A 14,041-nucleotide genomic window follows, 5' to 3' on the forward strand; every position below is an offset into this window, starting at 1 on the left:
CACATTTGTAACTGAAAGTTTCCAGGCAATCAAATCTGTAAATTTATATTTTTCAACTTATCTAGTACACTTTCTACAGAATCTGAAACACCTTCATCGTCAGTACTGGTATCTGTTTCGGTACCATCGTCTGTACTGGAGCCGTCCGTATCATCAGAATCAGTCGTATCATCATCATTATCCATAATCGATTTGATCATCTTGAGAGCAATAGATGCTTCTCCAAGCCCTAGCGATCCGGTAAAAACCGATGGCGAAAACTAAAAATAGAAATCAGTAGGTATACATGATCAATATAACTTGTCAAGCAAAACTACCTCGGCAATTTCCTTTCCAAGGTCTTGAATCCGATCTCTCGATAGCGTCGATTGAACAAATCTTACAAAATCTTTTATATAGTAATGATTTAATATAGTACACTCATTTCTTTTGAAAGCTTCATAACAATGCAGCAATTTCTCCAGAATCCAATCGACAAAATCATTTGATTTCAAAGCATCGATCAGTATTCTTGTACACATCAGTGCCAAGTTTTTACTTCTGTACAATGGATAGATACAGCATCGCCGATAAAATGCAATTAAAACCTGATGGATGGAATCATGTTTTTCAAAGTACGACAGCGTAGCCGATAATCGATGAATGTTGAAGTGAGATATGGCCTCGTTCAACTCGTTAGAGTTGACCAATTTATCATACAACGTTGCCAATAGAATATCCACCAAACCAGCCAGAACGGTTAAATCTGGGTGCTGCCATGTATACCGATTCAAGTCGCATTTTTTCCTATCCATAATCAATTCTATCTGGTACCTCTGCTCGTCAGTAAGTTGTATGTCTAACGGTACACCGTCTGGTCGTATCCCAAAACCATCTATCATATATTGGACGCAGTCCATTCCGTAGTGTTCTTCGTTAAAATCCTTCTGCTCGTCTGCAAGTCGCTTAGCCCTTCTCTCATCGTTGGAGAATTGTTCCGGGTTTGACAAAGTCTTGAAGTCCTGAGTAGTTTGCTGGAGAAAAGGTACAATGATGCGTTTTTGTAATATGATATGCGCATAATTTTACGTTTTTCATACACTTACAATATTTAGCACGGAATCATAAAAATCACCGAATCCATAATTGAAACCCTTTTGTGGCGGTTCATTTAAGTCTTTTTCAACACTTAGTGGTATGTGGTAAGTGATCGCACTTTTTTCATAATCTATGTTTGTTGGAAAAACTTCTCCGGGTACTAGAGTATTTTTGGAAGGTATTCTGGAATATTATAGCAAGTATATGAATGCAGTTCCTAAATTAAATAACGGTCAAATTATCACTTATGTACTATACCTTTGATAGTGAGGCGGTGCGGTGAATACAAGCTCCTGATCAAACACCTCCAGGGAAAGGATATCTTCATGTTCCACATCCAAATCCGGTGCAGTAATAACAAGAATTGCTTTTGCCTCCGTATACTGAAGCGAATAGGTCAATTTATCGCACATTTTTCATTTAATCACATTACACTTTGCAATTCGTGAAGCTAGCACGTTATGTTTGTGCTTGTTTATGTTTACAATCTGCATCTACACGTTGTTTCATTTTGGGTCAATAATCAGTATTATTAATATATACACACTCAACATTTTTCGTTGGAATCTAGCAATTTTTTTCTGGATCTGACCCGATGTGAAGTAGTAGAGGTGTGGAACAACGTACCGTTTGTTTGTGTTAGCAGCGCAAATAATGTAAACAGCAAGGGTGACGTCAATCTCGCCCTATTCTTCTACGGGCATAAAAAAGCATAAACATTGTGCCGTACAACGATCACACTAACACAGCTATACTTTTTAGCATATTACGAACACAAACATGCCGCGTTTGCCGTACCTAAGTAATAGTGTACATGGGATCTGACCGAGTCGTAAAATCTAGATAGAATTAACAAAAGGGCGAATGTCGCAAGCGTAAACAAACCGAGTGAGGGTTGATTTTCATATGCTGGTCCAGCAAAAAGTAACTCTCACCCGATTTGTTTACATTTGTGACATTCGCCCTTTTGTTAATTCTATCTAGAAATGAGCAATAATCCATCAGCAAAAGAAAAGTTGGTGTTTTATACTAGGTTTTATCTAGCAAAACAATATGACAGAACTAGACTGTATTTTCCTTAAACTGGACTTTTGTTTGCTGTGTGACCATCATCATCAAACCTATACCGTACATATTTTGCCGTATTTCCAGTAATTTTACAGTATTTACATGTTGCTGTAAAATCAGCACACAATCAATGAAAATTTTATGTGAAATCTTATATATAAAAATGGATTTCTGTCTGTCGGGATGTTCCTTATAGAATCGAAAACTATTGAACCAATCGGCGTGAAAATTTGCATGTAGAAGTTTGGGGCCAGGAAAGGTTTTAGTGATGGTTAGAGACCCCTCCCCCCACTAAGAGGGGGGGGCTCCCATACAAATGAAACACATATTTCTGCATAACTCGAGAATTAATCAAGCAAATAGAACAAAATTTGGCATGTGGGTGTTTTTGGTGACAAGAATTTATTCTATGGTAGATTGGGACCCCTCCCCTCTTTAGAAGGGGAATTATGACACCTTCCATACAAATGAAATACAAATGTCCTCATAACTCGAGAACTAATCAAGCAAATGGAACCATATTTGACATGTGAAGGTTTTCGAGGGCAAGAATATTTTCTATAGTGAGTTAGGACCCCTTCCCAGAGGTGGCATAAACCGCAGCGCAGACCAAAAGACACACATTCTTAAACAACACAACACTCGCCATGCGGTGTGTGTTCGCCCACAAATTCCCTTCAGTGTCTCTTTTGCTAAACACGCTCTTTCGTGTTTTATGCGCACCAAAAAAAGGCAGCCGCAAACGCAGTGATAAATTTGCTGCGTGCTTTACCACACCAAGAGCCGCACTCTGCGCGGCTGGATTGTACACCCTGCGCTGGGTCAGTTGAAGTGGTGTGATTGAAAAAAACATTTTTACTGATGCGGTGCCTGATCCGTACTAACATAACATAGACCATATTAGTTGTTCAGTGCAGCGTGTATTTTCACTTTTAAAAGGGCAGAAAATTTGTAAATACAAAACAATTTTTTTGCGCAATTCCGCACGGAGTGTGGCAAAGGGCAGCACCAAGTGCTGTTTGTCACTCACTGGGCGATTTTCACCGAGTGCTGTCGTTCGCTCCCACTCCGCTTTCGCTCGTACGCTGTGTGCATATTAGCTGTAGAGGTGTGTTGCCGAATCGCTCTGTGCGACAAGGCATAATATTGGAACATTGGGCGCATAGTGTGAGCGAATGACAGCCCTGCATGTGGGAGATTTTGGAGTCTTGAATTTATTTTATGATAGTTAGAGATATGGACTCTCATACAAATAAAACAGATTTTTTTGCGAAACTCAAAAACTAATCGAACTCGAGAAATTCGAGACTCTTCCATAAAACATTAGTCAATAACAAGACCACAAAAACTATCTACACTAGATCATTCAGTAACACTAGATCATTCAGGACGAGACGGTCGCGAGTGTTGCCGGTGTCCCGCCGTCGGAAGCGCCGTCCACTGGGGGGCTTGCAAAATTCGAGATTGTGACAGATCATCCGAGATTCATGATTTATGTACAACACAGGTTAATTTGTGGCAATACGAAGTTTGTCGGGTCAGCTAGTATATAAATAAAATTAAGATTATGGAAATTATGGAAACTTCTTCGGATATGCAGCGATCCAGCTCTGCCCATGATTCCGACACAGTAGCGTATTTTAATTCAGCTCACAAATGTTGGGAAATTAGTTTTTAGGGAATTTTATATTTATTGCAGGCTGTTCGTTAGTTGGGGGTTCGTTAATTGGGATACATTTCAACTAAAAGTAACAAGAATGTCGAAATTCTATGGTTTTCGAAATTTATATCAACTGTCAGTCGGCTCAATAAGCGAACACGATTCGACAGTTGGAGTGCGGTTGTGACTCAATTACGAATTCAGGCTGTATCTGAATAGTTTACTTTTAGATATTTTTATCCATAATGTTACACGTAACATTATCGTTCAAAGCCCCCTCTGGAATTTACGTGGTTCATTTTTACCCCGTTTTGATTTACCAGGAACGTAGGGTAATCAACGTATTTTGGACCCCATCAGCAGCTGTACATAATATGGACACCTATAGCAAAATCAAATGGAAGTTTCCAATTTATGTACAGCTGTTGATGGAGTCCAAAATAGGTTGGTTGCCCTATCCTTCGCGTAAAAAGCGATTTGAGCGATGTATATTTCTCCACCAAATCTTTTGACGTAGTACTACGTCTTACGGCACGTTTGGAGATAGGGTGTCATTCCAAAAAATCGAAAAATGCGAGCGTCACGAAAAATGAAAAGTTTTGAGCGCTAATAGCACAGCGGTTTTCCGATCGATTTTCAATATTCTTACACCAATCGATCGGAAAATCTTCTAAGAATTGACCCAAACGAAGAAAAGTATGGATTCTTGATGTTGAACTATTGAAAAATTGAAAATAATGAACCTATGCTTTACCAGAACTCTTGTTTCGTGATTGGTTGGAAGATTCTTTGTGATCTAAACCTATACCAATTTGATATCTGTGCTTGGGAAGTAAGCCAAAACAAGTGACCAAGTTTCCTCATTTCAACAAGATTTCTTAACACCGCGGTTAAGCCTAGACCATTTTGATGTCCTTGCTTGGGAAGTACGCCAGATAGAGTGACATAGCTCGCTCGTGCCAACAGATTTCTTACGAACGCGATTAAATCTAGTCCAATTTGATGTCTGTGTTAGGGAAGTGTGCCAGAAAAAAATGACACAAGTTCATTATCCCGACAGAACGCAAATTCTTTACTGCGAGACGATTAAACCTCGACGAATTTGATATCTGTGTTGGAAAAATGTGCTACAGCCAGGGATGGTTCGATCACTTTGACTCAATTTTGATTCATTTGACATGAACGTCTCAGCCGAGCAAAATTTGACAAAGTGGTGTATGAGACATTTGTAGAACTCGTTATGATCTACAATTTTGCTGAACAAAGTGTTGCTGTAAGTTTTGTAGTTACGACGCTACAATGCTAGTACCTCTTTAGTAACTAAATGAACGTTCATTTAGTTACCAATGAAGTACTAGCATTGTAGCACCGTAACTACAAAAGATACAGCAACACTTTATTCAGCAAAATTGTAGATCTGGTTATTATCTACAAATGTGCCATACATCAATTTGTCAAATTTTGCTCGGCTAAGACGGTACTGTCAAATGAATCAAAATTGAGTCAAGGTGATCGAACCATCCCTGGCTACAGCTGTAGTGTTCGGTTATAATACGACTCTGTGAATACGCATGCTTGCCGTTTCATTAGAAGTTTCATTAGATTAGAAAAGATGTGCTGTTGATAAAATAGGATTGAATTGGTAAAATCCCTTCAACGTGGAAACCATGGGTAATAAAAACAATCTTTAATTTCAGTAAGGTAGCAGGAAATCTTTTGAGAATTGAACGTATGCAATGTTACTACTTTGATAAATGTTACATACAAAGCATGTGGCATGTATATATGTTGCATATAGCATGTATACATGAAGAATCGAATGATTACAAGCATGAATACATGCTACTATCATTATAAATAGGTTTACGTAGTCCTGCGTCACCTATATATGCGGTCGTGTCTTGTACACAACCCCTCTGATTTTTTTATTGGAAATTCACCAGGGTGTCGACTCAAATCCAAAAATAAAATTCCCTGACTTTCCCTGATTCTCCCTGATGCTTCAAATATTTTTCCCTGACCCTCAAAACTCGAATATCAAGCTTATTTGGGCGATTTCTGGCTTAAGTTTTTAACCCTTTAGCATGGCTTATGCGAGCTGCTGAAAAGTAAAGCTAGATTTCGTCATGATTTAAGAACACATATCAAAGATTCTTAACCTATTTCTTACCAGCGTTTCGAAAACGCCCTCTTCTATCGAGTCTAGGGACAGTTATGTTTGAGGTATCAACTTGAATCCAAAGAAACAAAGATTGAGAAATAATCTAATCCACCTGTTTTTGCACAAAGCTTAGATGTTACATACAACAAAATTACAGCCGTGTAAACATAACAAATCTTGCTAATTTTCAGTCAGCTCAAACTAGTAACTTTGCCGCTGGAAGGTGGACACATGTCTGCGGGTTTTCAGTTCAACTAAAACAAAACTTTCCTGGAAGTTTCAGCTTGTTATCTTTGCTGCAAAAAGTATGGGGTTAAGGAGATGATTCCTCAAAGATTTTTGGTACAAAAATGTGCGTTTTGCTGGCACGGCAGGTACGGGAGGTACGGCAGAACTTTAGCTAGATATATTGTTATAAAATGTCCAAATGGCAAATATTTTAACCCTCAATGGTGGACAGTATGCGAAGTTAAGACTATAAGACTAAAGCTGTGTGTCATGATTTCGGATTGCAACTATCGAGGCTTGAGAGCAACAATGACTCGAAGGTAGTTCGGTGGCCGGCCGTTCGGTCCGATGACCGTATATGGGTGTTGAGAATTAAGGCAAATTCTTCAACTACAGCTTAATCAACGTATAGTCACCAACAAATCATAAATTCGACGATACTAGGAACGAATTGAACCGCCCAGTTAGCTTCGAGGTACGATGCTGATCTAACAAGCCAGTTGTGTTCGAAACTCGGCTAGCCGATTTTTGTTACATAGAATCAGTAGGATGGTTGCACTGACCCCGTAATTTTCCTGTACTCTAACAGCCGGCTGCGAAGTCTGTCGATAAAGAAGGATAATGTCTAGTGACGGTTAATGCTCAAGACTTTGCTTTGCTTTGCTAGGGACGAATTCTATGACAGGTTCGAAAGGATTTATGGAGTGGGCACGACTTGAAAATTCAAGACTCTAGCTCCCAGATCGATCCTGTTTAACGGTCAATACTTTTTGGAAGTCACAATATACAGTCTTTTCTTAGCGACTTTGACCACTATCTAGTCGTAAGATCCACGCAGATCCACTCCACGTTGCAGTGGAGTACACCAGAAAGCTTGATCAACGAATCGCAGAACAGCATGACGAAAGGGAATAAGACGTAAGTAGGCTGTGGAGGATCCGCCATGGCGCCAGCAACTACGAGGGAAGTGATAGGCACCAAGTGGGGAAGACAATCGCCCTTATTCTGCGAGTCACGTGACTCAATACGATAATTGTCTCTCGCCGTGACTCGCCACGGCGAGTCGAATTGAGTGCTGTCACTTAGGTGACAACCGTGTAACCTAAGTAACAACCCCGTGCCACCTAAGTGACAAACCGTGTCACCTAGGTGACAAAGCGAGTCACTTAGGTGACAAAGTGAGTCACCTAGGTGATAAAGTGAGTCACCTAGGTGACAAAGTGAGTCACCTAGGTGACAATTATCACCTCATTCGCGATGACTCCAAATTAGTTACGTCACTCGCCTCGCAGAATAAGGGTGAGTGTAACAGCTTGTTTGATGTCGAATGCCAGAAAATGACAGATGAGAAGAACCAGGCCAAGAGTCGCATGCTCACTGCGGATCACGTCAGAACAGAGAAACATGTAAGCTTTCTGCGTAGTACGTAACCAGCTGAACCAGTCCCGAAGGTTGCCAACTCGCATAAACGCAAATTCTACAGAACGTTAATGCTCCCGGTAACCCTTAACGGACATAAATCATGGACACTGAAGGAAGATGATCAATGCTTGGGGCTTCTGAGTGTAAAATTCTGCAATTGGTGAAAACGCTGTGGATCGTGTGTAAATAACAGTCTGTATCCCGGTTTGTGCTCTAGATGTCTGCACCGTGAAGTGCGTGAGGCCTGCCATTGCCGATTTCGAGCACTACAGCGAGTGAAGTCTGACAATTGTACGGCGCAAAACAAATAAGAAATTTACGGCAAACTGAAAGATAATCGACTCGCCACTAGACATGTAACAAATTTTAATTCAACCGATCAATCTGCGTATATTTTACACGAAAATTGATTTGATTCTAAAGTTGATCAACAATATTGCCGGGTAAACAAAATTTCCCTGATAGAATTTAGAAATTCCCTGATATTCCCTGATTTCCCTGATCCAAAAATGAATTCCCTGATATTCCCTGATTTTCCAGGTTTTTCCAGGAAATCGGCACCCTGTTCACTATAAAATAGTGTAAAAATTACAGTGAATGAACCACAAAATCCATTGTTCTTTGGTTTTATTTGTATGGATAAAAAAAGTCGAAAACTGTTGTGTAACAGTATACTTAATCACCCTCCCATGCGTTGTATGTAAACCATGGGTGGTTTACATTAAAATCTACTGTGAAACAAAAATATTTGTTTACCTCTTTCAATGTGGGTTTTCAAAATTTTCAAACAGTGAATAACAATGTGTTTTCGCTGATACATTTTTATTCGGGTAATGACCGGTCGTGCGTCGGGAACATTTTCGGGGGACGTATGTGCAAAACGCAAACCGCTCATGAAGTACACCACCACGCACACATATTAAGATTTTTTGACATTAGCTGGGGCCCTCGCTGAGGCTGCTTGCGGTAGGAATAATATCAACAAAATCAAATTTCAAACTCCCGGATCCTCTCCTCCACTCTTTGCTCCCCTCTCACTCCTACATGAACGAGCCCCAGCTAATGTCATTCTCGTTAGTGACGACACCGCAAATTACTTCATATTCGGCATATACGTCCTTTTGAAACAAAAACAAAATTAATGTCTTCTACACCAGTTCATACTCATTGGTCCGGATTCTGACAGCTATACGATGACAACCGTGCATGATCAGGCGTGCCAGATATGCAGACTGTTAGAGTTAATAAAAGATAGACAGTACAAGCTTTTTCTGTATAAATATTTTATAACTTTTAGAGATTTCTACAGGAAATACTACAGATATCTTATATTATTTTAGTCATTCAATTCTTTCAGTTTACCATGCTTTCATGAGACAGCAGAGTTTAAAATGTAATTTAATATTTATTATCTGTTTTAGGATTTTTGGCATCTCTGCTTAAGATCACGATTAAAGATTGTCGGCATTGTTTTTTTTATAAAAATCTGCATACTGATTATTGAATTTAATAAATTATTTGACAGATTCAGACTTCCTTGTTCTTTTTGATGAATATAAGAAGTGTACAATCGTAGGGCATAAAAGTTGAATTTATAATTTGTGGTTTTATACCGTTAAGGGGGAAAGTTATGTTATAATCCATGTTAATCGTACAACTTCATTCGTCAGATCATTGCTATCAGTAACTTTTGTTCGTCGTAACCAAGCTGATAAGAGGGCTCTCATACGGACAAAATTAACACTACTAAAAGAACGTGCTAGAAATAGTACTTCGTAACTCTGTTGCTAGAAAGTAAGCTTATTTCAATCGACATCCAAGATTAACCTTTCGGTGGAAATCAGCATGAGTGAGAGTGAAGAATCTCCGCCAGCTACGAATAGTGCAGAACCGGTGTCTCCGCCAGCCTTGCCATTACGAGAGCATTTGGTATCACGTTATAAATTTTTGTAATCGAAATTATTCGTAACATTTATTGATTTACAGATTTCAACCGCGGTAAAGTTCCTCAACAATCCGAATGTAGTGCGCAGTGCCATCAATCAGAAACAAGCTTTTCTACGATCCAAAGGTTTGAACGAGGAAGAAATTCAGCTAGCATGCGAACGTGCCGGGGTTTTCACAAAAGATCCAACCGTTACCAATCACCAGACTGTCATAAGCATGGGAGTGGAATCTTCCTCAGCCTTCTCAAAGTACGCCGTCCAGCCGCAGCAAGGTTGGTTTGGCAGAGTCAAAGAAATGCTCAGTTCGGTGGCACTAATCAGTGGACTCATGTACGGGGTGTACCTATTCTACAAGGTATCTAGAAAGGCTTACTTAAAAAATAAATTGTTCAATATATGGTGATGGATAACTATTTGCAGAGAACTTATTTTTTAGACTATCTGTGAGAGGTTTAATGTCGAATAATTTTATGTTATATTTTAACAATTGCGCAATTCATGTTTTTGACCAATCGACAGATGTCCCGAAATGTGTTACTAACAATTGTTTGGTCATGCTTCAGACAATCATGGCTGTAATAGCCCAAGTTTCCTAATCTTAGAGTCTTTTAAATGACCAACTATTTCCGGTTAAATATACAGCCTGACAGTACAAAATGAGAAAATCCTATGAAATTTGGTTCATTGCATAATTTCTTATAGTAAATTTAGCTTATGCCTGAACATAATTGTCCACAATCCTCTCAAATCCGTTTTTTATTCTTGCAGAAATATATAGAACCTGTGATTTTCCGAAATAAAGTCAAAAAGCCAGTAGATGAACAGATCGCCGACTTAAGTAAGACTGTCGAAGTTAAAATTGATAATCTTAACCTGGAGCTGATAAAAATCAAGGACGAATTGAATCGGGTAAATCAGACACAATCGGCTGCCAAAGAACTTGCCAACTTCAAAACAGATCTAGACTCAATCAAAGGGCTTCTACTAAACAGGTGAGTAAATTATATTGAATATAAAGCAAAACGGATTTATATAAACATTTTTCTCGCAACTTAGAAAACAATTCGCTTCTCCTGCTCTACCCGTGGTACGACCTTCGATCCCTGCATGGCAACTGCAGTCTCAGTCTCAAGAAAGAACACCTATCAGCGAGAGTGAACCTGAGAAAAATGACGACAATGACACCGGTTCCGGATCTGGTTCAAGTGACCATGATGTGGTGCTGAAGAACAGCGACAGCAGTTTAGAGATAATGTAATTGCATGCAGAAAACAACCGCTGTTCCTGACAGTATTGCACTGTTGTTCTGAGGTAGGAGCCGGTGTACCAATGAATACTCTGCTTTCTTTTTTCACAGATCGTAAAAAATTGGCTAAGGTTGTGGCACAGGATTAGGCGAATGCGCGGTGGAAGTTGTAAAATGGTATTTTGTAATTTTTGATATTTCAGTTAATATACAAGCATGAGTTCTTTCACGAAGAAGCGACAGGAAGAGCATTTCGCTTTTAGGTGTAGTGTACAGTTTAATAAGAGGGATGCTTCCTTTTTTGAATTAGTTAAAACCAATGTTAAGACATAGTGACAGACATTGCTCTAATAAATATGTGGCAGTTTTAAAGAGATTAAATAAGAGTCAGCAAATTAACTGTTTTCAATAAAATAATTCCGAATACCTATGCCGTGCTATTTCAACAAACCGTTCTAAAGCGACGTGACTGGATCACATGAGACAAGTTTTGCGACGCTCCCTGGGCTTTGGTATAACCCTGGGGATTGCTTGACTGGTCTAGCTTTACGTAGATGAAAACAGTAGTCTAGAATACTGCGCACGAGCGAGCAATACAGGGTCTTCATACTGTATCAGCAAAGAACTTCGTATTACTTTTTAGGAAGTTCAACATTATATATACCTAAGGCCAATTATTTCGAACTGTAAATTATTGTAAGAAGAAAACTTACCCAATTTAATTCTACTATGTATATTTTATTTACGACAGAAGGGCGCGTCAAAATCCTCTCCGACCTTATATGAGGGGGTGAGAAGGAAAGGGGTGTAAGTGACAAAATTGAAAAAATCGAGATAATGGTAGGAAACGATACTTTGAGCATGGTTTTATGCATGCTAGAAAATTCACATCAAAATTTTACCGTTTAATGACTTTTTTTAGAATCATGAAAAAAAAACAACAAAATAAAAGTTGGTTTTCACTTGGAAGGAAAGGGGTGTAAGTGCACTATATGAGCAATGCCAACTCAACTAACAAAATCGATTTCTTAGATTACTAAGATCATGAGCTATGAGTAGCGCAAGATACAGCCCACACAAGTACATTACATGTACGCTGTCGCGACGCAGTGAGACACTTCTGTACTATTTTCCCTACTATCAGCAAGGCTGCCTCCACTGTATTGACTTGATTCGGTTAACTCCATTTTGGTAGTAAGGATTTCAAACTGGAGCGCATTATTCATGATTGAAACAAACTAATGCACAATAAAGAGCTTTCAAGCAGTAAATATTATTGAAGTTATTGCCCAAGGTTTCTGTACGGCTTCTCGACGATGAACGCATTGTGCTGTTTGAAAGTAATCTTAAAATCGCAGTACTACGAAAGTTCAATTCAATGGATAAAGTGTGTATTTTTTTTACTATAATCTATAATTTATGTATTTTTTTTACTATAATCGCTATTGAGTGAGCGATATGCTTATTAAAATATTATGCGTGCTTATGTGTATTGGAGTCTACCCTTGCTTCCAAACTTGCTCTACTTTACCCACTCGTTCCTGGCAGCCAGCACTATCCCATAGTTTAGCGGTTCCTGGCGAGAACTAATTGCGTTCCTCTGACCACTACACTTAACTTTAAGAAGGAGTTTTGCGTTGTCATGAGGTTTCATCGGGTAATATCGAATTCACCATGAAGAAAGGGTAAATGAGGGGCTTGAGAATAAAGCCATGCTAAAGCCACTAATGGCCTGATGAATGGCGTGATTCTACTAAGATTACAACCCACGATCACTCGCTCGTCAAAGCAGATTCAGTAACCTTGTGGCTAAGGAGTCCCCCGCAACCTTGCGAAGGGAACTCGGAAATTTCTTTAGAGCAGCTTTCCTTTCCGATTTGAGACGTTGTAGCATAGTGTTTAGCTCGGGTTTGGTTCTGCGCGGGAACAGTTCTTTTAGCAACGTGACGATACTGGGTGGCAAGTGGATACGAAAAACCAAATTCCCTGATTTTTCCAGGTTTTTCCCGGTGTTAAATAAAATTCTAGGTTTCATATTGCGATATAATTTTTAACTGAAAATGTGTTTCGATCATTGATATTTGAATTTTTCATCAATCTACAAGGTAAATTGAGAAAAATTTCCCCACCTACTCTATTTCCCTAGGTGAATTCTTCAATCACTTTCTCTTATTCTGCCGACCAGCAAATTACACTCCTCCCGTGAGTTCCTTATCTGTTCTTTTTCCCGCGCAAGTTAATTCCCAAACTCAGGCGCAAGTGGAGTTTTAGTGCTCATTGCGGCTAGCTCTCGAACCCGCCGTGGCGCTTTTCCTGCTAGCCACGCGGAAATGTTCATATTTTTGTTCTCCGAGCCATAATGTCCGTCCTGAAACTTCAATGTCATTCGATTCGACATTGACTAACGCCAAATGAAACGCGCAAAGTGAGTGCAAAATAAATTTGTTATATCACTTCACTTGCCTCGCAGAATAAGGCCCTTTGCAAAACACTGAGCTAATTATCGATAACTCAATCCCTGGATCCCTGGCCACCCTGGATAACGTAATTCAAAATATTAGAGAAGGTCCTAGCGGCAGTCATTATCCAAAACTGCGCACTAATTGATGTTATTTAAAACATTTAGAATAACCCGGAAATCAGCATGGACGAAGTCATGGAGTATTTGTTGACTGATAGTAACTAGCGGAGTTGGATTAGGCCGAACATGCTTGACAAGCGGAAAAGACGCCATCGTCACTTTCGACATAGATCAAGAAGGCACCCATTTTCGTTTGGTATATCGTTCACTTGCTGGCCGGTTGCAGTACAATAGCAATCGAGTAATTCAATAGTGCTTGATGGGAAAGGTGGTAAAGTTGACGAACCAAGGTCATCGCTTTCGCTTTCATACCACTAACGTTTTGGTAATAGACTTGGATAGGATTGAGTTCTGGGAGAATAACTTCGATGGCGATAAGCTAACAACGAAGAACGGACCAACAGTAAAGCTGGGATCAGCGATATCAAACTTGCCTGGCAGGCGATTTTAGAAATTCCGTTCTCTGCACCCGCACGCAGGGCCGAGACGGCCGCAAGTCGCTGGCTGGAATGGCTCGACTGCGGCAGGGAGGTCGAAGGTGTCCATAATTCCAACTACAGTGCGTAGAGGTGAGTCTGAGTAGAATCACTAAATCAGTACAAGCTAAATTAAGAATGCAGGTATACTGCTACTCGGAATATTTCGGAGAGTC

General features: G+C 39.6%; 2 protein-coding genes across 3 annotated transcripts; one reads left to right on the plus strand and one right to left on the minus strand.

Moving 5' to 3' along the window:
* Window positions 1–29: 29 nt before the first annotated feature.
* Window positions 30–1,525, minus strand: LOC128736163 (protein SHQ1 homolog). Its single transcript, XM_053830643.1, has 4 exons — window positions 1,336–1,525; window positions 1,086–1,260; window positions 318–1,013; window positions 30–260 (listed from the first exon to the last, which is right to left on the minus strand). Exons 1-4 carry the CDS (start codon window positions 1,488–1,490, stop codon window positions 30–32), a joined length of 1,257 nt encoding a protein of 418 aa, XP_053686618.1. The 5' UTR covers window positions 1,491–1,525.
* A 7,641-nt stretch (window positions 1,526–9,166) lies between these two features.
* Window positions 9,167–11,194, plus strand: LOC128737177 (peroxisomal membrane protein PEX14). Of its 2 annotated transcripts, XM_053831763.1 has the most exons (5): window positions 9,167–9,545; window positions 9,603–9,917; window positions 10,331–10,554; window positions 10,619–10,816; window positions 10,920–11,194. In XM_053831763.1, the coding sequence occupies exons 1-5, from the start codon at window positions 9,462–9,464 to the stop codon at window positions 10,924–10,926; spliced, it is 828 nt and encodes a 275-aa protein (XP_053687738.1). In that variant the 5' UTR covers window positions 9,167–9,461; the 3' UTR covers window positions 10,927–11,194. The 2 variants fall into 2 exon arrangements, with proteins under 2 accessions (XP_053687738.1, XP_053687739.1); XM_053831764.1 differs by having other exon boundaries at window positions 10,619–11,194.
* The last annotated feature ends 2,847 nt before the right edge of the window (window positions 11,195–14,041 follow it).

This window comes from Sabethes cyaneus, chromosome 2, assembly GCF_943734655.1.
Source record: "Sabethes cyaneus chromosome 2, idSabCyanKW18_F2, whole genome shotgun sequence".
NCBI classification, from domain to species: domain Eukaryota; kingdom Metazoa; phylum Arthropoda; class Insecta; order Diptera; family Culicidae; genus Sabethes; species Sabethes cyaneus.